Source organism: Saccopteryx bilineata, chromosome 5 (genome assembly GCF_036850765.1).
Source record: "Saccopteryx bilineata isolate mSacBil1 chromosome 5, mSacBil1_pri_phased_curated, whole genome shotgun sequence".
Taxonomy (NCBI): Eukaryota; Metazoa; Chordata; class Mammalia; order Chiroptera; family Emballonuridae; genus Saccopteryx; species Saccopteryx bilineata.
Genome location: NC_089494.1, coordinates 31,868,541 through 31,892,777, shown reverse-complemented (window position 1 = coordinate 31,892,777; position 24,237 = coordinate 31,868,541). Strand labels below are relative to the sequence as shown.

The 24,237-nt window shown below is 39.9% G+C and overlaps 1 protein-coding gene across 27 annotated transcripts in view; it reads left to right on the top strand.

Annotated features, from left to right (window-relative positions):
- ABI2 (abl interactor 2) overlaps positions 1 to 23,214 on the top strand; it is a 111,588-nt gene extending 88,374 nt beyond the window's left edge. For 14 of the 27 annotated variants that reach the window (XM_066278834.1, XM_066278817.1, XM_066278832.1 and 11 more), the window contains 3 exons: positions 8,198 to 8,284; positions 12,479 to 12,652; positions 18,604 to 23,214. In XM_066278834.1, coding sequence (XP_066134931.1) covers positions 8,198 to 8,284; positions 12,479 to 12,652; positions 18,604 to 18,779 — 437 coding nt within the window. In that variant the 3' untranslated portion in view covers positions 18,780 to 23,214. The remainder of the gene's footprint in view (positions 1 to 8,197; positions 8,285 to 12,478; positions 12,653 to 18,603) is intronic. The other 13 variants (XM_066278836.1, XM_066278826.1, XM_066278835.1 and 10 more) reach the window with 1 other exon arrangement.
- The last annotated feature ends 1,023 nt before the right edge of the window (positions 23,215 to 24,237 follow it).

Here is a 24,237-nt window from a genome sequence, read left to right as displayed (position 1 = left end):
CCTGACTGGGAATTGAATCTGGGACTTTCACACGCTGGGCTGACACTCTACCTCTGAGCCACCTGGCCAGGGCCGAAAATGTGTTAAAGTAGAAAAGTATCTTACTCTATGGATTGACTTTAATGAAAGTATTTTTTATGCTCATGAAAGTACAGTGAATTGGATTGTGAACCTTTAATGTAATGTGTGAGACAATTTAGTTAGTTCTTTTTCTTCTCTACATTCCTTGCTATTAAACTCTGCCGTTCTATTACTCTAAGGATTTTGAAACTATTTATAGAGGGTAGCTAAAGCTTATTACATGATTAATCAAAGTGCTTTTTCTAAACTAAACTGAAAAATTTTTTTACTAACAGCTGTCCTTTGAAAACTTTTTTTGCAAGACTTAATACCTTGCAAACCAGTGTTTTAAGACTATTAGATGCTCCTTTATTTACTTTAGAATATCATATAAGTCTCGTGTTATTCCACTGGTCTTACAGTGGCCTCTGTATTTTCATATTTAAAATGAGAAAGTTTGTTGTGTTTTTTCAAGTAGCTAATAACCTGATTTAACAAAATTATCCCTGGGATGTGTTTTATGAGCTTGTTTTTTTGCAATTGGAGGCTTGACATGGATATGTGCTTCTGAAGAAGTGAGGCTGGGATTCATGTGAATGTAATTTACTGGGGTTTTCTATGAGATGTAAATCTAGCAGCCCTGCTGTTATATTTGGTTTAAATTTGAAAATGCATGAGCAGTGGTGGGATTTGGCCAGTTCACACCAGTTCGGCAGAACCAATACTTAATTTTTTGTTGATTTCGGTGAACTGGTTGTTAAAATGGCACTTGTAATCAGGGTTCTCTCTAAGGTGGGCACCTGAACAGCTGCCCAATGTGGAAATCACAAATTGATATTCCTTACTCTTTTTTTTTTTTTGCATTTTTTTTTTTGCATTTTTCTAAAGCTGGAATCAGGGAGAGACAGTCAGACAGACTCCCGCATGCGCCCGACCGGGATCCACCCGGCACGCCCACCAGGGGCGAAGGTCTGCCCACCAGGGGGCGATGCTCTGCCCATCCTGGGTGTCGCCATGTTGCGACCAGAGCCACTCTAGCGCCTGAGGCAGAGGCCACAGAGCCATTCCCAGCGCCCGGGCCATCTTTGCTCCAATGGAGCCTTGGCTGCGGGAGGGGAAGAGAGAGACAGAGAGGAAGGCGCGGTGGAGGGGTGGAGAAGCAAATGGGCGCTTCTCCTGTGTGCCCTGGCCGGGAATCGAACCTGGGTCCTCCGCGTGCTAGGCCGACGCTCTACCGCTGAGCCAACCGGCCAGGGCCCTTACTCTTTTTAACTTTCATCTGCACAGTAGCGTTTTTCTTTTTCTTTCTTTCTTTTTTTTTTTTTTTTTTTTTTTTTTTACAGAGACAGAGAGAGAGAGGGATAGATAGGGACAGACAGACAGGAACGGAGAGAGATGAGAAGTATCAATCATCAGTTTTTTGTTGTGACACCTTAGTTGTTCATTGATTGCTCTTGCTTTCTCATAATGTGCCTTGACTGTGGGCCTTCAGCAGATCGAGAAACCCCTTACTCGAGCCAGTGACCTTGGGTGCAAGCTGGTGAGCTTTGCTCAAACCAGTTGAACCTGTGCTCAAGCTGGTGACCTCAGGGTCTTGAATCTGTGTCCTCCGCATCCCAGTCCAACGCTCTATCCACTGCACCACCGCTTGGTCAGGCTGCACAACAGCGTATTCTAAGTGCCCGTAGTAATGTTCATTCTGTCCATAGGTGAAAAAAATTGCAAATGAGGACACAAATCAAGAAGCAATACGGAAATATCTTAAATAACAGTTTTATTGGTTTTTGTCAGGTATTGTTTAATATTTTTCCATTAATATTTTTAAACTTTTTCTTATAATTGAGTTTTGTGTACCTCTTTTATTCTTATTTCACTATTAAATGCATGAAATAAACTACCTTTCAGTATAGTATTTTTTTTATACTTAAAACGGTCATTAGGGCAGAGAACTGGTTGTTAAATTATTTGAATCTCACTACTGAACATAGGAATTAAAGTACGGAATACCCGGTATCTAGAACCAAGTCCTAGAAGCACAATAATTACTTTTCTAATGAGATTATTTCAGAAACAAGTTAATGAAAGGAACAATTTGATCAGTGCAAAACTGAAACTCTTGGTTTCATTGTTTCTTAATCTAATCCAGCCAAAGAAATAGTAACAACAATTTATCATTCATCTTGTCAGCAGTAAGGATGGTCATGAAAAGAAATAGGGCCAATCACAAGTTAATATTTTTTACTTTAAATATAAACATGAAGTATGAAGTGGCCTTGGCCTGGTAAGTCAGTTGGTTAGAATATCTTCCCAATAACCAAGGTTGTGAGTTCAATCCCTGGTCAGGGTACATACAAGAATCAACCAACTAATGCATAAATCAGTGGAACAACAAATTGATGTTTCTCTCTCCCTTCTTCCCTCCCTTCCTTCTCTCTCTAAAGTCAGTCAATTAAAAAAAAATGTATGAAAAATATATGAATGAAAAAATATATAAATAAAAAATATATGAATGAAGCACCTTGGTGGTAAAAAAGAATGTGTGTGTGTATATATATATATGTGTGTGTATATATTTGTACACATAATTTACATATATAAACCTAGTTTGGTAGGTGTCTTAGTTGGGCTGCTATTGCAAAGTGCCATAGACTGGGTGGCTTATAAGCAACAGGAATTCTCATATTAGTAGAGGCTGGAAATCCGAGATCAGGGTGCTAACATGGTCAAGTTCTGTTGAGGACCCCTTTCTGGTTGCAGACTGCTGTCTTTATGTTGTATCCTCGCGTGGTGGAAGAAGAGTGAGAGCTCTGTAGGGTTTCTTTTATAAAGGCACTGATTCCATATGTGAGGGCTCCACTGTCGTGACCTAATCACCTTCCAAAGGCCCTATCTCCAGATACCATCACATTGGCGATTACGATTTCAACATGAATTTTTGGGGAACATAAACATTCAGTCTATAACTATGAGGAATTAATACTGTGGTATTTAAGTACTAAGGCTTAGATAGAAGATAATCCTGCATTTTACTGCTCATATTCTCTTACAACAAAAACTTTTTTAAAACCCTGTAATTCGTAAAGTGGAATGTTGGTTCCAAGAAATGTGACTCATACAGTTATATGAGGTACAGGAATTTATGAATGAAGATGTTGTTTCACACTAGGATAATGTCACACTCTAACCCCTTAATATCTTTTTTTTTTTTTTTTTTGACAGAGACAGAGTCAGAGAGAGGGACATATAGGGACAGACAGGAGGGGAGAGGGATGAGAAACATCAATTCTTTGTTGTGGCATCTTAGTTGTTTGTTGATTGCTTGTTCATTGATTGCTTTCTCATATGTGCCTTTACGGGGGGGGGGGCTGCAGCAGAGTGAGTGACCCCTTGCTCAAGCCAGCGACCTTTGGGCTCAAGCCAGCAGCGACCATGGGGTCATGTCTATGATCCCATGCTCAACCCAGCGACCCTGCACTCAAGCTGGTGAGCCCGCGCTCAAGCTGGCGACCTCAGGGTTTTGAACCTGGGTCCTCCGTGTCCCAATCTGATGCTCTGTCCACTGCGCCACCTCCTGGTCAGGCCTAACCCCTGAATATAATTAAAAGCAACTAAAAATAAAAGACAACAGTGACAAGACAATATTGGGTTGGTGATATTGCAAACAAGAAGCCGTACAGCATTAAAAATGATAGTCAAGTTACAGAATTACCAAAAATCTCCCTCCAGAAGAATACAGATGTGGGGCTTAAGCAAAGTATAAATAAAGAGCAGTAGTAAGAAGCTATTTTTAAATTCTCATTTTGGGCAATCTTAAGGGTTTATTAAAGAATGTTTACTCTGGGGAGAACAAAAAAGCCAGAAAGCAGTGCAAAACTGTAGTACATTTTCAGATGACCAAGTAAACCAAATAGACCCTTTACACTGATTATTAAACAAAAGTTATGCTTTTAAACTGTATCTTAATTTGCTACTTTTCTTGGCATACCAGTATATGGTGATTTTTTTTTTTTTTTTAGCTTGGAAAGAACAAATACTCTAATTTTTTTAATACTTCTGAGACTGTAGGACGATAATATTTGGCAACCATATTCTTTTTCATCAAAAAAACTCCTCTTACTCTAAGTATGATTAGCTCAGTTCTCTTTTAAATACTTATTGTTCTAGTTGCTATCGATGTTTAAAAATTATTTCACCTTTTTTTTTTTTTACAGAGAGTGAGAGTCAGAGGGATAGATAGGGACAGACAGATAGGAACGGAGGGAGATTAGAAGCATCAATCATTAGTTTTTCGTTGCGACACCTTAGTTGTTCATTGATTGCTTTTTCATATATGCCTTGACCGTGGGGCTACAGCAGACCGAGTAACCCTTGCTCAAGCCAGCGACCTTGGGTCCAAGCTGGTGAGCTTTGATTAAACCAAATAAGCCTGCGCTCAAGCTGGCAACCTTGGGGTCTTAAACCTGGATCCTCCGCATCCCAGTCCAACGCTCTATCCACTGCGCTACTGCCTGGTCAGGCAAAAATTATTTCACTCTTTTTTTTTTTTTTTTCATTTTTCCGAAGCTGGAAACAGGGAGGCAGTCAGACAGACTCCCACATGCGCCCGACCGGGATCCACCCGGCACGCCCTCCAGGGGGCGATGCTCTGCCCCTCTGGGGCGTCGCTCTGTTGCATCCAGAGCCATTCTAGTGCCTGAGGCAGAGGCCACAGAGCCATCCTCAGTGCCCAGACAAACTTTGCTGCAGTGGAGCCTTGGCTGCGGAAGGGGAAGAGAGAGACAGAGAGGAAGGAGAAGGGGGGAGGGGTGGAGAAGCAGATGGACGCTTCTCCTGTGTGCCCTGGCCGGGAATCGAACCCGGGACTCCTGCACGCCAGGCCGACGCTCTACTGCTGAGCTAACCGTATTTCACTCTTAAATTGCTTAAATTATTTCCTTTTCTGGAGCGTAAAATATAAGCAACTGAATTTGAACAGGCTATCACTTTTATATGGTTTCTAATGGTAATATTCTTTGATAGCTTTACAGATAGTATTTAGAATATTTATTTTGTTTAATTTTCTCAGTATTTATAATGCTATAAAAGTAAGATGTAAAAAGCCTATCTTTTTTGAAAACTCTGTGAATTGGACATTTTAAAACACTAAGCTTCAAAGATTTTGCTCAAAAGAATTTTATAAATAACTAGGAAGGTCATGCTTGGAAAGACTATATTTCATGAGCAAAGAAAGATCTGTCTTCTAAGTTTGGTTTGCCTGCAGAGCCTTTTACTGTTTCTGTATCTACATGTTTCTATGTGTAGATAAGTTGTAGTTCTTACAGCTGTTCTGCTTAAGATCTCTGTGTAAACTTCAGTCACTTGGTGAGCTGTGTCTTCATATTAACTTCATTATTGTGTATTGTGAACATAATATTATGAGTCTGAGTTTGGAGATCTTTCAGTGGTTGTAGGGAAAGGTTCTTGTTATATGAAGAATCATCTTAGCTGAATGTAATGAAAACGAGTTTATAGTTATTTTCTGTTTTTGCCTGTTCATGAGCTGCCTAAGACTGACACTGAATATAGCAAGCAAATCTTTGCATTAGAATCCTGCTTAAATACTCCTAGATTAGTTCATTTTCAACTCAACTCTAAGGAAGGTATATCTATTCTAAAGTAGGATGTTCTGGTTCACAGTTTTGGTCAAATGAATTCTTAGGTGGTCCAGAAAAAAATGCTGTGGTATCTGAATTGATTTGGACTGTCATAGAAAAGTTTTGGCCCTGGACAAAAATAATGTAGAACTTGGGGTGACCTTTGTAAACTCCATTTGGAACTGAATTTTTTAACATGCCCTGGGCTGGCTGTGAAAAAAAAACAACTGACCTGTCTTGTTATAATTTGTTTAAAGAAGATCTGGAATTGCTCTTGGTGGATTTCTTAAAACTACCATGGTTTCATATTTTCACTTTCAGAACTAGAAAAGAAATAAAACATACCTTTGAAAAAGAAAAGTAATAAACAGACCCACCTGCAAAAAGACTGTTCTAAGTTAAGCACCTAATCGTTCATTTTTATAGTACCAGAACGGTTTTTGCTTTTTTTTTAAAATTTGGATAAGACTTCATGATTGTAGTGGGAAGTGTCCTACATAACTGTTACAGGGTAGGTTGGGACAGGTGCTAATGGAAGAGGAGTTTTCATCTTATTTGATATGCGCATTCACATAATTGCCACTTTCTGAGTGCCAGTGCTGTCTGCTGCTGTTTCTCAGTTTTATCTGCTTTGTCTACCTTCTCTGTCCATTGAGTCTTCTTCTTACCCCAGTTTGGGAAACAGTATGGTATTGTGAATACATCAACAGTTGTTTTAAGCTTCAGAGAGTGGGAGACAGGCATTTATTTCCAAGAAGTATGACTTTAGGTGAGAAGCTAACTAATAGGCCCCTTTTGGTGATATTGCAAAAGAGAAGCTGGCCTGCCTACTCACCAGCCCGCTTCTCTATACACCTGCCAAGGCTAATGTGGTGGTGGCACCTGCACCTTCATAGTATGAAAACTAAAAGTCTAAGAATCATCTTTAGCTGTTGCTCTCCTTCATATACTAGCCAAATCCTTAGTTACCAAGTACTGTTTTTCCACACTAAGTTCTCTCTCTGTTTATACTGTCTTGACTTCTTTGTGCCAGGTCCTGGATTAGGTTTTCTGCATATATTGTGTTTTTAAAACAATATTTGCAACCACTGTGTAAAGTGGGTTGTATTAAGTCACATTTATGGAGTAGGCACAAAAAAGGTAACTGGTTCCAACATCAAGGAAATGGCAAACCTGGTTATTTGATGTGAGTGACTTTAAAGTCCAATCTCTTTCTACTAAGCACTCTTTCACCTAACATAGGAGGCCCTTCCCTGTTCATAGCCATCCCATCCATTCATCTTTCTGGGTTTTGTACTTTCCCTCTGGGATCTCATGCTAGCCATAGGGAATTTTTCTGATCTTGTGAGCTGGTCACCTCTAAGCCTTTGTCCTCATTTGGTTCTCAGCTTGTCTTTCTGAACTGTTGTCTGCTTGTCAGTCAAACTCCATTTAAGTCACGTCTGTGTAGTCTTCCTTGCTATTACCACCCCAACTAACACTGCCACCATCACACCACACCATCACCACCTCCAGGGAATTGCTACAAATACTATTGGGTAAAGTTACTGCTTTGTTTTATATTCCCAGCTAAGCAAGTTATATCTCTTTGAGGGTAGTCACTCTTAGTCTTTTTTTTAAAAATATTGGTTAGTCTCAACTGTAGTTGGAGCTAATAAAGGTGTTCTTTATAAGAAGATACATGCCATACTTTATAACCATTCTGAAGGAAACTGTAACTGTAGAGTTAATATTAGGAAGTTGTTTGGCACATACCTGGCTTATTTGTTTATTTACATACATTAAATACTTGTTGAAGGCTTCCTAGCGCTAGGTGCTGTACCGGGTGTTTGAGATAGAGGGAAAGACATCTTGAGGAGAAGGGAATGATTGGAATGAGGTCCAACATTTTCTGTAGGGTCAGGGAGAAAATGTACCTGTTTGAGCAGGTGGTATGAATTGGGATTATGGCAAACTAATGACACAGACCTGACTCTCAGAAAATGTCTCTTAGCAGACTGCTTTCCACTTAGTAGAAAGTCAGTAAATGTTTTTTTAATTAATGAATGAAGAACCAGCCAATTAATTTGTCTTTTAATGTAATGAAAAGTCTAAATTTAGGATGTTGGGACATAATAGTTTTTTTCTCTTGTACTGACAATATTTAAACTTGTAACCATCAAGGTGAAATCCAGAAACTGAAATTATTCATGGTAGTCTGAAGAATTTCTGTCTTTAGAAGACATGTTATTGATGAAAAGATCAATTTGCCATTTTATGTTAGAGTAGATCTGTTTATGATGAATGCTTCCTGTTGTAATTTTAAAAAACTTTCTTAAAATTCCCCTGATACTTTGTTTTGGGTGTTAATGAATTATCCCTAAAAAGAAGATTCTAATATATCTTATAAAATGTTTATGCATAGTGGTTTTCTTCCTTATATATTCATTTTATTGTATTATCCTTTCTTTTAATGTAACTCTCCCTTACCCCTTATCCTCCACACTTTTTTTTTGTTTTTACAGTATGTCTTGCTCCTCCTCCTCCCTCCATTCTACAGGTAACTCCTCAGTTACCTTTAATGGGATTTGTGGCCAGAGTCCAAGAAAATAGTAAGTTTATGTCTTCTTTATGCTGTAGATCAGATTATAGTCATAAAATGTCATTTATATTTGATAGGCTAAATATTCATTGGCTGATACTTCAAGTATTTGAATATTATGAACAAGTCTATGTATGAGCAGCTAGTAGGGATGATAAAATAGGATGGGTTTTCTACTTTCAAATAAAAAAAGGTATGGGTAAGAAAAGAAAGATTTCATCCGAAGAGATGCTCTTTAATCACCAGGTATCCCATATTTTTCTCTGGGATGCTTAGACAAGTAGTAGTCTAGTTTCCTGTCACTGGAATGTTAGGATTTTGTGGCTGGTCTGAGAATCTTCCTCTGGTCCTGTGATTCCAGAAATAAAAATGACCATTCCATGGTAGGTCCCAGGTGACCAAATTGCCACTTAGTTTCCCAAGAGGCCTCATAGATTGGCAGTGAATTCACGTTGGCCTATGGTCTGATGGTGAGCCATGCAGGATCACATACTAATTTTATTGACAAATTCAGTCTCCTTGGGAAGTACTAAAGAAGCTCAAACGACTGATGTCTGCAAAGCAGGAGGCCTGTATCAACATTCAGTGATGAACTATAGTTAGAGACGAGTGAACATAGTCTGTGTGGTAGATGAGTTTGCTTCTGAGCAGTCTTCATGAGGAACTAGATCATAATCATAAGGTTGCTTGACGGGCATGGAATCTGAACAAAGGGAATTTCATTAATGAAAGAAAGATTTAACGTCAGGCCGAAGTAGCCTTGTGTATGGATCTCAACAGGAATGGCCTCCGCAATGAGATAGAAGTCTGTACACTCTGTTGCTTAGGACTCTTGCTCCTTTGAGATGGGCATTGTCAATACTAGAATGTAAGCTCTGTGAGAGCAGGGATTTTCACTTGTTTGGTTCATGGGTGTGTCCCCAACACTTAGAAAAGCATTTGAAACATAGCAGACACTTTTAGTCCTTTTTTTGGTACTTCCCTAGTTTACTAAATGCCCCCTTTTTATTGACATATTTCTTTGTTGTATTTTAACTGGTTTTAGTCCAGTGTTAACTGGACTGAGGGCTCAGTCTCGCTCTCAGGTGCCTTTGCATCTCTAATTGCTAATTTCTGAAGATAGCTTATGTTCAGTCTATTGGAGGGTATCCCATGAGCACGTCCAGTGTTTACCACAGTGTGATGGCCTTTTGGGTTATCTTTTCTCATTTCTTTCCATACTCATGTACATTTCTCACCTATAAAATGTATAAAAATAAGAAATTTTATATATGAGGTGTGCTGTGCCTGATCTTAAAGGCATAATGGTACTTATACATTCAAATGGATGTTGTCCTCTTCAAAACATTCACCTTGGAAAGATATACGCCTATCTTTTGGGATTATCTTCATAGCTTTGAATATATTATTTTGAAGGTACTCTGTGGTAGCAGGTAGTAATTCTGTATTAAAATTGATGTCTGGAAGAAGTCTGGAGTTATTGGAACCAGTTATACTGCACTAAGTAGTACAGCTGTGATCTGATTGTTCTTAAACCCTTCTGTGGCTTCCCGTCGCTTCGGCTAGAATTCAGACTGTTGCCCTTCCTGCCTAGTGCTCTTTAGCTTCCTCATGCCTCTTCCTGCTGAACTTTGGTCAGTTCTTTGAAGAGTTCCTGCTTTCTTACCTTTGCATTTTTATTTTTGTTTTTTCTTTACATTGGACATGAAATACCCACTCCAACTCAATCCCTCCTCTGGCCATGTATTCTTACTCATCTTTCAGGTTTCAGAAACCCATGAAAGAGGTTTGCTCTATCTACTGCTTTATTTTCCATATGACTTAAAGCACGATTGCACTTAATTATAAATGAAGGTTTGATTGTCCATGTCTCCAAGACTTTTGCCCACTGCTTTGTTCCCAGTGCTGAGCATAGTACCTAGCAATAGGGTTTCAGTTGCTGTTTGAGTGAATGAAACAGTACTTTAAAGTTAGTGTATTTGGGCCGTGGCCGGTTGGCTCAATGGTAGAAAGACAGCCTGGCATGTGGATGTCCTGGGTTCAGTTCCTGGTCAGAGCACACAGGAGAGGCAACCATCTGCTTCTTCACCCCTGTCCCTTCTCTCTTTCTCTCTTTCTCTGCTGCAGCCATGGCTCAATTGGCTTGAGTGAGTTGGCCTTGGGCACTGAGGATGGTTCCATGGCTTCCCCCTCGGGTGCTAAAAAATGGCTCTGGGTACAATGGAGCAAGGGCCCCAGATGGGCAGAGCATCACCCCCTAGTGGGCTTGCTGGGTGGATCCTGGTTGGCCGCATGTGGGAGTCTGTCTCTCTGCCTCCCCTCCTCCCACTAAAATTAAATATAAAAATAAAAATAAAGTTAATGTATTTATCTCATCCCATAGTATTATAAGCTTTTAGATAATAAACCCTGGAGTTCCAGTTTCTGTTCTTCCACTTACTGGCTATTTAACCTAGGAAAGTCATTTTCCACATCCATAACATGAGGATTAAAAACATCACTTCCTGCCTGACCAGGCAGTGGTGCAGTGGATAGAGTGTCGGACCGGGATGCGCAGAGTACCCAGGTTTGAGTCCTGAGGTTGCCAGTTTGAGCACAGTTTCATCTGGTTTGAGCAGAGCTCACCAGCTTGAACGCAGGTTGCTGGCTTGAGCAAGGGGTTATTCGGTCTGCTGTAGCCCCACAGTGAAGGCACATATGAGAAAGCAATCAATGAACAACTCATGTGCCAAAGTGAAGAACTGATGCTTCTCATCTCTCTTCATTCCTGTCTGCCCCTATCTATCCCTCTCTCTGATTCTCTGTCAAAAAAAGAGTAAAAACAAAATAATGTAAAGTGCTAGCTGAAAAATTGTAATATTTTAAATAAAAAATTGTAGCTTTTCTTAGTCTTATTAAACTGCCTCTCAGGCAGTTATTAAAAAGGTAGAAATGAGCCATTACAGCATCTTTGAATAATTTTGTAATGTAATTTCTCAAGGTGATTGTTTTGAAAGACAGAGTTCCTTTGGATGTATTTCTTTCTTTTTTTTTTTTAGTTTAAAGGCAATCTCTTTACCTTATAAATGTAAAAAGGATATATTGTTGGTTCTTACCCCAACCACATGTAATCTGTCAAAAAGTATATGCTACAGTCACATACTGTATGTCTGGTTTATTAAAAAATATATTATGACTAAAAGAATTATTTTTAATTGGTCAAGTTTTGAAGTTCTTAAAGCAGACACGTTAACCAGTGCAGAGTGGGCCAGCAGACAGGAAGAACACTGGGGTAGGGCAGCAGAGGAGGAGGTTGGTACATTGGTACGACAGTCCTCACCAGGCATCAGCAGTCTTCAAATCCATTTGATCCAATCAGTAGTTTTAGATAAAAAATAGAAAATAAACATATTGCTCAGAAAATTTCACAGAAACAATACTGACCTTATAAGTAAGAATCTGTGCTGTTCATTAAAATTGGACAACTGATAAATGCAGCTTTGTTTATTTGATGTATTTTGTTGAGCTTTACTTAAGTATGTACCAAACATTTTAAAAGTTTCAAGTTCCAGACATTACTGTGTGTTGATACCTGAGCTGTGGAAGTAGATGGCAATAGAGACATTTAAAATATTTTAAATCACTCTTGGATATGTACCTTGAAGAAATTCTGTGTCATAAATTAGTCTGAATTAGTTGAAATTCTGTATATAAACATGAACCAAACACATCTTTATGGATGAAGTTATCCAAAATTATGATTTCTGCCCTGCTAATTTGATAAGATGCTAAATTTTAAAAAATTCATCGAAAATAGATTATTAAAATTTGATTGTTCCCTGGAATCATTTTAATTTTTTATAAATTAACTATGGTTATAAATATCTAAATTATTAATATTTCTGATAACCACTCCTTGTTGGGTATCATATAAAGCCAAGCTATATTGTATTGATCTCTTTCTCTGAAAAAAAAAAGGATTATGTATTAGCATAAACAGGTTCTAGAGGCTCAGCTTAATAATTATTTTGGTTAAACTTGGCCCATGGGGAGGAAAGTCATGCTTGGAGATGGGGAACATTATAGTTGGTGGGGGAATTCTCTTGCTCACTCATGTTTTGAAAGATTATTATTTTCAAGTCTAGGTTTATAGTCCATGAACATAGATAGGAAACATTGAACTTTGCATTAGATGTAGCTTGTTGTCAGCCTAGTGCATTCTTAGTTTCAGATACACCGCCACCGCCACCACCTGTGGAAGAACCAGTGTTTGATGAATCCCCACCACCCCCTCCTCCCCCAGAAGATTATGAAGAGGAGGAGGCAGCTGTGGTTGAGTATAGTGATCCTTATGCTGAAGAGGACCCACCGTGGGCTCCAAGGTCTTACTTGGAAAAGGGTAAGTTTTGGAGGGGTATCTGGAGAGATGGGAAGAATCTGTGCATAGAAATGAAATTTACCAGTACCGAAGAGATCTTATTTATTTTTTCACTGATAAGTAAAATTTTGCTTGTATTACGTTTGTCTTACTTAGTTCATAACTTTTATATACTGCTCACAAAAATTAGGGATGTTTCAAAAATGAATATGAAGCTATAAATATCCCCTAATTTTTGTGAGCAGTATAGTTTTGAAAGTTATGCTAGTAAAATTATGTGACTATTTGATTTTTTTTATTGATGGTTATGTATTATTGTTCCTATTGAACATACTTTTTATAATTGGTTTCTGTAAGACAAAAACAAGAAAGGAGAGGGCTTTTCTGCAGTGCCTCAGGAAGAGAATGATTTCCCCAAACTATTAGTTATACCTTCCCCCATGGTTTATAAAGCATTCCTTTGTGGCATCTTATATCAGAGCTTTCTATTTAAGTATGAAACTTTCTTCCAAAGAGTAATGATTTCTTAGTTTCTTTATAAAGTAGTGTTGGGCATTTCTTTATTGAAAAGTTTCTCTGAATATATTAGATAATCACGACTGTTGGAAGACAAGCTTCCAAATCTTCCAGCTCAGAAAAAAATGGTGTGTTGTCTTGCAGGAAGTTTTCTGTTAAGGAAATTAAAGCTATTCACTGGGTTTCAAAACTGACCCTGCATTTAGAATCAATCACCTGGGGAGCTTAAGAAATGGTGGATTTCCACTTCTGGCCAGAGTTCACCCTCTCTCCTAAAATAGTTAGGAATCCAGAAAAGAAAAAAAAAAATAATGGTTTGAGACATTGGACAACAGGCAATGGTGGACTGTGACCCCAGAGAGAAGGAACTCAAGGTGAACCTTTGATGGTCCTGAGTTGCTACCTAGAGGCAGTTTCTAGGCCATAGTGCAAGGAGGTGGAACCCAAACAGAGACTGGGGGTCTGATGAATCACCCCACCACCTCCTTCTAGAGAAGACAGAGATCAGAATGTTTGGAGGGCGCAGAGAAGAGACAGCTACACTAAGAAGATAGAGCTCTGGAGATCTGCAGAAGGGTCCTCTTGAATCTGAGCACTGATTTTGTATGTATGTGTGAAGAAATTACCTATATTAGAGAAGAAAAACCAGAAAGGAGTAGGTAGAAAAATTATTGGAAATGACCCAGGCCTAGAAATAGTGCATATTCCCAAACCAGTCAGAGTAGAAAGACTCTGATTCACAGGACATCGAGAAGAGTCCTCAAAAGTATGTCCCCTTAGTAGTGGGGCCAAATTAGCCCTAAAGTTTGCTTTGGACTGCCCTAACAAGTGCTTACATGCCAACCTGGAAAGCATCCATCTGATTTCAAGTGATTTAACTTGAGCTCAAGGACAAAACTCAACACTGTTTGACAAAATCCAGTGCACCAAAAAGTCAGAATCAATGTCCAACAGCCAGTCAAAAATTACAAGGCATGTAAAAAAACAGAAAAATATAACTCATACTGAAAGTAATCAGTAGAAACAGACCCAGAAATAACCAAGATAATGGAATTACTAGACAAGGTGTTACATAGCTATTATAAATGCCACTTATATTTAAAAAGGTAAAGGAAAACATGAACACGAGAGGAAAGTGGAATATACCTTTATATTTTTTAAAAAGAAAAATACACGTAGACTGTCTGGAAATGAAAAATACTGTATCTGAAGTGACACTTCTGCAGATCAGCAAGCTTGACCATATGACAGTAGAAACTAAGCAAAATGAGGCATGGAGAAAAACTGAAAACAGAGCAACAGATATGTGAAATAATATCAACTATTCTTTGTTTGCAGAAGATATGATCTCATGTAGGAAATCCTAAAGAATGCACACAAAGCTGGAGCCCTGGCTGACCTGGCACTCACTAAGTCTTGGCTGTACAGTTTACTAGCATTTAGCATTCAGTTCTTCCATCCATTCCTTCTGTCAAGTCGTCTGTTCTTGTGTTCTTCCAGCTCAGTGACTAACCTCTTGTTAGAAGTATCAACAGTGTATGGTAATTTATCAGGTAACATTTCCGTCCTCACAAGATGATGACAGTTTGTCTTGTTCATCTTCGTATCTCTTAAAAAACAGCACGGATGCTCCATTAAAATTTTGATTGTCTAGAAAATGAATAGTGCCATTAATTCTATCTGGGGATTCAAGAAACCTTCTTAGAGGACATGGCATTTGTGATGTAAGCCTGACCTGTGGTGGTGCAGTGGATAAAGCATCAACCTGGAACGCTGAGGTCGCTGGTTTGAAACCCCAGGCTTGCCCAGTTGAGGCACATATGGGAAGCAACTACAAGTTGATGTTTCCTGCTCCTCTCCCCCTGCTTCTCTCTGTCTCATCTCTCTAAATTCAATAAGTAAAATCTTTAAACTGAGGATATTATAAGGGGTAAGTAAGTGCTTGAGAGGCATTAGTGATGTGCTTTGAATGATGAATAGGAGTTTTTCAGGCAGAGAAGAGAGCTAGGAAGAGCCGTCCAGGCAGAGGTGTCCTGAGTGAAGGGCTGGTTGGTCGGGGCACGGTGGGTAGCGCCGGGTGCAAGAGGGCAGGAGGGGCTGCAGGAGGGCGGCTGGGGGATGAGTGCAGGAACTTGTAACTAGTGATGGAAGGGGACAGGAGGGGCTGCAGGGCGGGCGGCTGGGGGATGAGTGCGGGAACTTGTAACTAGTGATGGAAGGGGACAGGAGGGGCTGCAGGAGGGCGGCTGGGGGATGAGTGCAGGAACTTGTAACTAGTGATGGAAGGGGACAGGAGGGGCTGCAGGGCGGGCGGCTGGGGGATGAGTGCGGGAACTTGTAACTAGTGATGGAAGGGGACAGGAGGGGCTGCAGGGCGGGCGGCTGGGGGATGAGTGCGGGAACTTGTAACTAGTGATGGAAGGGGACAGGAGGGGCTGCAGGGCGGGCGGCTGGGGGATGAGTGCGGGAACTTGTAACTAGTGATGGAAGGGGACAGGAGGGGCTGCAGGGCGGGCGGCTGGGGGATGAGTGCGGGAACTTGTAACTAGTGATGGAAGGGGACAGGAGGGGCTGCAGGAGGGCGGCTGGGGGATGAGTGCAGGAACTTGTAACTAGTGATGGAAGGGGATAGGAGGGGCTGCAGGGCGGGCGGCTGGGGGATGAGTGCGGGAACTTGTAACTAGTGATGGAAGGGGACAGGAGGGGCTGCAGGAGGGCAGCTGGGGGATGAGTGCAGGAACTTGTAACTAGTGATGGAAGGGGACAGGAGGGGCTGCAGGACGGGCGGCTGGGGGATAGTGCAGGAACTTGTAACTAGTGATGGAAGGGGACAGGAGGGGCTGCAGGAGGGCGGCTGGGGGATGAGTGCGGGAACTTGTAACTAGTGATGGAAGGGGACAGGAGGGGCTGCAGGAGGGCGGCTGGGGGGTGAGTGCGGGAACTTGTAACTAGCGATGGAAGGGGACAGGAGGGGCTGCAGGAGGGCGGCTGGGGGGTGAGTGCAGGAACTTGTAACTAGTGATGGAAGGCCTTGAGTACTGTGCGGAGGTTTTTGGATTTTTCCTTTTTAAAAAATCTGTTGGTAGAGAGAAAACTGTAAATGATTTTTTAAGCAGGTTAATGAGAAGTTTCCATGTAATTAATCTGAATTTTTTTTTAACAAAAGTTGCCTGATAATTAGAAAGGAAAATAGGAGTTGGGAACACAGGGTTGGATACCTTTCTAAGAGATGAGGGCCTCACCTAAGACAATGGTGTTGAAAAGCTTGTTCACATTAATAAGCAGATGCAAATGGAAGTATTTTTCATGTGTCATCGTCACTCAATTCTTTTAACTCCTTCAGAGCTACTTGCCAAAAGCCAAATAATTTTCTGTCTTTAAAAATGTATTGTGTCAGCTGATAACCTCCATTGAAGTATTAATTTTTATTAAAAGCAAAAGAATGGAGCCACTAACTTGCAAAAGGATTGGATTATTCAGTGGAGTGACTCTCAATACCACATCGATATTCTGAATTGTCCCTTAGCACCCAGAACTGTTTCCTACAGTGCACCACTATACTCAAGTAGGAAGTGAGACCTTTTATGACTGATGCCTGACTGAAATGAAGGTACCATTTCAAGCAGACCAGTGTTCGGAAGCGGTATTTATAAAGTTTGAGACTGGAGAAGTTATCTCCCCCAAATCCCCTTCATTCATGCTTAGGAAACTTCCTCCAGGTGCTCCCAGTGGTACGGATGTTCCGTGTCAAGACTGCTGCACTGACGAGTGCAGTGGCGGTCATGAGCGAAGTGTAGGGAGTTGAGCTTTAGGCAGTAGAATTAAAGGACCTGGGGATACTCTCTTCTGAATTACTTTTCAATGGGTTTGTATTCCGGTAAACACCAAGAATGTTATCAAGTAAAATAGATGGCAGAAAATATTGACTAGAAATAGTAAATACTTAGCTTTTCTTTTACATTTATAGTTAAACTTGTATGTCATTTAATTATATATGTGTTTAGGGGGTTGGTTATACTTTGAGAAATACATACTAAACTCTTCCTGGGCCCTTTGAAGTATTTTCAGACATCCTTAACAGCTCACTAGAATGGCAAATCTTGAAATTTTAAGAAAGCCATTTGATTTAACTAAGCAGGCCAGAAACACATTTACTGGGGCAAACTGGGCTGTGTCAAGAATTCGTATTGTAGTTTCTGATTCTTATTTATCTGAGGATTAAAGTTGCATGAGAAACTAACAAAGTCAGTACATGGTTCTCAGAATGATGGATAAGTGGAGACTGTTACTGAGTGAAATTGAGTGATATAAAAAGATACAGAAGATCTTTTTATAAAAAAGATAAATCTTCCAGTGGAGTGGAGCAAGTCATTGGTTATCTCAATTTAACTAAACTGTTGAGGTAGATGTAATCCTTAGGAACCAGAGGTTGTCTGAGATATAATTGAATGGCCCCAGTTACCAGATTATTTAGGCAGTGGAAATCCCAGAATTTACAGGTATCTTGGTTTTCATAACACTTTTAGTCTGTTACAGGGGTATGTTAAATTGCTAACATAATGTACAGCATGTGTTTTGAAAGATTGTATGTAGTGGACTCACGTCATTCGCACATAATCTTGTGGGCATTCAACCACTGTCCTAGTCAGTGAATAGGCGTGGGCTCCAGCAAGTGAGGAGACATCGATCTATCTGCTCATTATTCCTTTATCCTTCTAATTCTCTCTCTCGCCTCTCATCGTGTTTCTCACTACACTAGTATAATTCTAATGTTTAAAGATAAGTGCTTTTGCACAATGCAGTGCTTCAACACAGCTCAGCTGAATATACATTTTTCCTGATTCTGAGATTATGTCTTTTTCTTCAGTGAGGTATTTTCCAATAGGCCAGGGGTCCCCAAACTACGGCCCGCGGGCCGCATGTGGCCCCTTGAGGCCATTTATCCGGCTCCCGCCGCACTTCTGGAAGGGGCACCTCTTTCATTGGTGATGAGAGGAGCATAGTTCCCATTGAAATAGTGGTCAGTTTGTTGATTTAAATTTACTTGTTCTTTATTTTAAATATTGTATTCCCGTTTTGTTTTTTTACTTTAAAATAAGATATGTGCAGTGTGCATAGGGATTTGTTCATAGTTTTCTTTATAGTCCAGCCCTCCAACAGTCTGAGGGACAGTGAACTGGCCCCTTGTGTAAAAAGTTTGGGGACCCCTGCTATAGGCCGTTCAAGGGTAATTTGACTGATTTTTTGCCATTTATTGTTTGTAAGTTAACCTCCCCAAAAGATGGGATCCTATTATACAGGATTGGGTATTAGGAAAAAAATGTTTTTGGTCTGTGCTTAGGAAGCCACTGTGATTGAAGTGCTACAGAAGTTGGGAAAGGATGTATATTCACTTATTTGGTTCTGTCTTTGTTGGAGTGTTATTCTTTTTCACATCCTATTTTTCTCCCCTCTAGTTGTGGCAATTTATGATTATACAAAAGACAAGGAAGATGAGCTGTCCTTTCAGGAAGGAGCCATTATTTATGTCATCAAGAAGAACGACGATGGTTGGTATGAAGGAGTTATGAATGGAGTGACTGGGCTCTTTCCCGGGAATTACGTGGAGTCCATCATGCATTATTCTGAGTAAAGCTCAGTAGGGCTGTTTCTCTCACGGGCGTAGTCAGGACTTCCCACATTATCACAAGTCCTGGGATTCCCCTCCAGTGAAGTGAATGAAGGATAGAAACGATAAAAACTACTTTTTTTTTTTTGGTTTGCCCCCCAGTATTAAAACAAAAAAGCAAGCTGAGTGTGAACAAACGGATCTGTCATCATTTGTACTATGCTGAGCTGTGAAATAAAGTGACCATTTCTGAAGATGTTGGCGATGTAACAGCATAACTATGTAAAACAAATCAGGTTAAGACTGATTCAGAACAAAATTTGGGCTCTTTCTCAGGAATACTGTACACCGTGGGATTTCTCCTGCGGGATCAGTGGCATTGGATGTTCTTCAGTGCCTGTGTGAACGGTTACCTGTGGCCTACTGCGTACCCCACGCTTTCTTCCATTTGTATGAGGAGGGAACCAATGTTTGAGTACCATACTTAACCATTTTTAGTTGTTTCAGATGGCTCCTTTCCTCTTTCACACTGTAAAGTCTGCGTTCTCTCGGCACTTGAGTGCATGAGTTAATGCTGAGCTGATTGCATCCCTTCGTGTTTCTCAGTCTGTAGATTATGATGAAATGAGTCGCCAAACATTCTGAGGATGGTTGACAGTTGCCTGTTTGATTTTAATGTGCTGCTGCTGCATGAGACTGCATCACCACTGATGGCCAGTACACCCGATGTGTGAGGCCCGTAGCCGGGTTCATATGCGGAAGTAGGTGTGAAGGCTCTTCAAGTTCTGAAGAGACTGACCTGTAGAAAGTGCTGCCAGACAGGCATCCTAAATCCCTGTCATAGGCACTGGTGTGAGGAGTAGGATTTTGGAAGTTAGACCAACCGTTTACTTTTTTCACTACTTAGAAAAACATTCTTTTTAGAAAAATAGCAGTTATTTTCAAGTTTCTTGATAATCACTGGGAATAAAAGATTTGCTACTGTAATCCTGGAGTGTTAGTAAAGGCAAGGGTCCACTGCTGCTGAGTTGTTCAGCCACTCACCTCTAGAGAAGGTAAACGCTCTCCTGCTTTTGTGGCTGGCCTTGGAAGTGGCTTCCCTTGGTAAGAATTTGAACCTTGTAGCTCAGACTAAGAAATGTGGGATAAGGCCAAATACCCAATGACATAGATTAAAAACTGATAGAACTTTTGAGAGAAACAAAGTATTTTTTTATCTGCCCAATTATAGCTTCAAGTTCAGTGGAATTTATAAGTCAGATGGCTTTAATCATTTCTGTAATCAGTATAAGAAATATTCAGCAAGTGAATCCTTTGTGATGAAGCAGCTCATGGTGAGGCTCAACTTTATCGTGGGCTCTTCCCCGTCCCAGTGACTGCAAGAAGAGAGCTTTGCAAGGTGACTTCCTATGCTGGGTCAAAAGGCAGCAGCAACAGCTGCATCTATAGTTGACCCTTGAACAACGCAGGTTTGAACCGCACTGGTCTGCTTACATGTGGATTTTTTTTCAATAACTTATCAGTAACTATATAGTTGGCCATTTATATTCCTTCATTTTGCATCTGCAGATTCAATCAGGTATGATCAAAAACAGTATTTTCAATCTGTGGTTGGGAACCCACAGACATGGAGGACTAACGGTGTGCATTGTTTATGCCATTTTGTATAAGGGACTTGAGCATCCAAGGATTTGGGTATTTGTGTGTGTGTGTGGGGTGATCCTGGAACCAGTCCCCCACAGATACAGAGGGCTGACTGTAGTTAAGTTTTGGGGAGTTAAAAGTTATAGGTGGATTTTCAATCGCACGGGTGTCAGTGCCCTTAACTCCGGTGTAGTTCAGGGGTCAACTCTATTTCATATGTAGGCCTTGAACATGAGATAGTGCAGACAGAAAAACTTGATTTAAAAATGAGCATGTGTAGTAACATGAGGGAGTTCAGATGGTGTAGGCAGAAGTTAATATTCCACTTGTGAATCTGAGCACAAAGCTTCAACACCATTTAACTGAAAGCCAGATAGAGTCCCCTTATCAAGGCTCTGTTATGAAGTTGCAGGGTTTCCCCGACACACTGTAAGTCAGCTATTTTGGTTTAGCTCTCATCAGCACTTTGAATTTAGCTTTGCCTCTGTGCTTTTGTTAGGTCATCTCATCCTTTATTCAATTTTCCTTTAAAGTAGTGGCCCTGAGTGCCCTCTGAGGCTTCAGCTTCATTATGGATACAACCTAGACTATAGTTGAATAGGTTAAACCTTTTTTAGTGTTGGTGTATAATTAGAAAACTTTTAAAATTAGGTGTCCCAGTTATTTATTTGAATAGCTTTTTGCTGAGAAAGCTTAATGGACTTAATAGAGCGGAGGGTATTTTGAAATCCAAGAAACAGTCCCATAGCTCACGACAGCAGGCAACCATGCAGAAGCTGGCGGCGGTCAGCTTGATTGTTGGACCCGCTGGATGGGGAGCGCAGAAGACACTGGTGATAAAGACCAGCAGTAGGGAGATCAATGGGTCAGCTCATTTTTTTCTATATTATTTAGTACTAATGTGTGATTTTTTGGAAATACCTGTTGGATTTTTCTGCATACATTAAATTTTTGTACAGTTTTAATTCTATATATTGTCTTGGAAGGATACTGTGTAATGATGGGCCAGGCCTAAAGTAATTGGAGACTTTCAATGTATGTAATATTTCATAGATTGCATGCTATTAAGTCTGTGAGGGTAGTATATCTTTGTTTTATCATAAGTTTCCCCATTTATCATTTTATAAATGAGGTGAGATGGTGGGCAGTAGGAATTCCAAATGAATGTAGAAATCTTACATGCTACATAATATTGTTGCAAAGATGACCCAAGTCTAAAATCTGCTGACCAGTAAGCAACCATATTATCAGGATAAAGAATCTAATGAGGGAATGTTTTCCTTCTGAAATGTTTCTTTTTGACTTGTTGCCCACTCTGTTCCCTTAAAAAAAAATCAAAAAGGAGTGACTTAAGAGTTCCCCTTTTTTGGGTATTACTGTTTGAAAGGCCATGGTGGTATGAATGAAAATACACTTGTCATTGACCTTATGGCCAAGACAATAAATCTGAAAATGTCAACAGTCAAAATCTAGACCTGAGAGATTCAGCCTCCTGTGCTTGAAACAAATATGAATCTTCTTTAGTATTTTCCATCTTTTGGCCATTTGCTTTCTGTCTCCCTCAGGGCACCTTATGGTTGGCAAGGGCCTACTACTGTACTTTTGTTATGCTTCTAGAAGTCACCAGGTGAGACATTTAATCCCTCCCTCTCCTCCCCACTTCTGTGTATTACCCAACTAGACTGTCTTACTCATCTTCAGTGACTTCTGCCCTGTAGCTGTGCTCCTGGGCACACCTCTTACCTTGGAAAGGATTCAGTGGCAGGTGACTGCCCCGTCTTGAAAGAAGGGGGGACCTGAATCACTTTTGAACCACTTTGGCCAAGAACTCTTGAATGGTGTTAAAGTGATGATTTCCCTCAGATGATCTACTTAGCATCATAGAATTTTAGAGATTTTAGTTTGATCTCATTTTACTGAAGTCAGATATCGGCTAATTAATAATGGTCAAGTTTCTGACTCAGTGCTACTTGGTACTCTTTCTACAACTGTCTTAATTGAATGTGCTTTGTTTCTTTAAAAATTCAATAGTTCTACTTGATGTCCTCAGGAAGAAACTTGAAAAGATATGCTATGTTCCGATAAATACCACCAGAGTACTCAGACTTGTTTAAAGGAGTGTACTAAGTGCAACCCTAATTAGTGAAAAATCCTGATTTTTAAGCCTTCTAAAACTGCACTCAGTACAAAATGGTCTTTTCTATTAGGTGTTATTAGCAAAAACATGACTTCAGCACTGGCAGGAGCACAGCACACAGCCTTATTTGAGAGAGCCTTACAAACAGTTCTTTGTGAAACTGAGGCATTGCGCTCATTACCTTAAGTTTACTTTATGCTGAGCTTTGTTCCTGTTTCTTATTGAGAATCCCATAATCCTATAAAAAAAAGTGACAAATTAAATGACAGGGCCTTGCTAAATATCTTAAGATTTTCTTTTTTGTAAATTCCCAACCAAAAAGCTTATTTTCACATTAAAATGGAAACGCCTTTTGCACCTTCAGAATTCTATGAAAAAGCAGTTTTTATCATATCTTGTGTCCATACATTTTTTTTCCTTAACAATAGTTTACAAAAAGAACATAAACAGTTTGTGACCTGGCCAGCTGTATTTTTAGCTCCCAGAGGGAAGGTTGGTATTCTTGGTAAAACCATGCAGGAAAACAGGAGGGAGCAGTCTGTTGCCAGTAATGTTTCTTGTGTGCCATTAAACCACCTCCATGAGTGGGGGAGCATTCCCTTTCTAATTTTGAAGTTGTATTTGGAATTGTTGCTGTGTACTAAGAACTTGACCTAAATAAAAATCCCACAAAGTGCATCTAAGTGTCTTGTGAACATATTTATGAAAGTAACCTTTCTTTCTAAGGTAGTATGTGAGCGTAAATGTTGGAAAGACTTCCCCGTTGCCCTAAACCAGGGGTAGTCAACCCTTTTATACCTACCGCCCACTTTTGTATCTGTTAGTAGTAAAATTTTCTAACTGCCCATTGGTTCCACAGTAATGGTAATTTATAGTAGGGAAGTAACTTTACTTTATAAAATTTATAAAGCAGAGTTACAGCAAGTTAAAGCATATAATAATAATTACTTACCAAGTACTTTATGTTGGATTTTTGCTAAGTTTGGCTGAATAAATCTTTATAAAACAACTTACGATAGCCTGGCCTGTGGTGGTGCAGTGGATAGAGCGACGACCTGAAATGCTGAGGTTGCCAGTTTGAAACCCTGGGCTTGCCTGGTCAAGGCACATATGGGAGTTGATGGTTCCTGCTCCTCCCCCTGTTCTCTCTCTCTCCCTCCTCTCTAATAAAAATAATTAAAAAAAAGAATGACCCCATCAATATCAGGTATTATAAAAAACACTAGTTAAATCTATCTTTTTATTTATACTTGGGTTGCTCAGCTACTGCCCACCATGAAAGCTGGAACGCCTACTAGTGGGCAGTAGGGACCAGGTTGACTACCACTGCGAATCTAAACCAAACAACTTTTTATTACCTAAGTCCTAAAAACTTCAAATATTTAAAATGTTGAACCTTAAAATAATTTTCACCTTTCTAAAATTCTGTTCGGCAGCTGTTCTAAATAATTATCCCTGTTTTTGCTGTAAGTGAACCTTTCCCCAAATACATGTTATTTTAATATAAAAAGGACAGGTTCTATTTTTGCCCTATTTTTGGTAAATGGCAGTGATTTGTAAATGCATGAGAATACACCTTTATACATAACACCTTGACATAGCAGCCCAACACAATTGTGATACAGAAGCTTTGAACAAAAAGGATCCCTTTTGTACTAGCTTGTACCTAGTTGTACTTCTATTTAAAGAAAAACATCTATT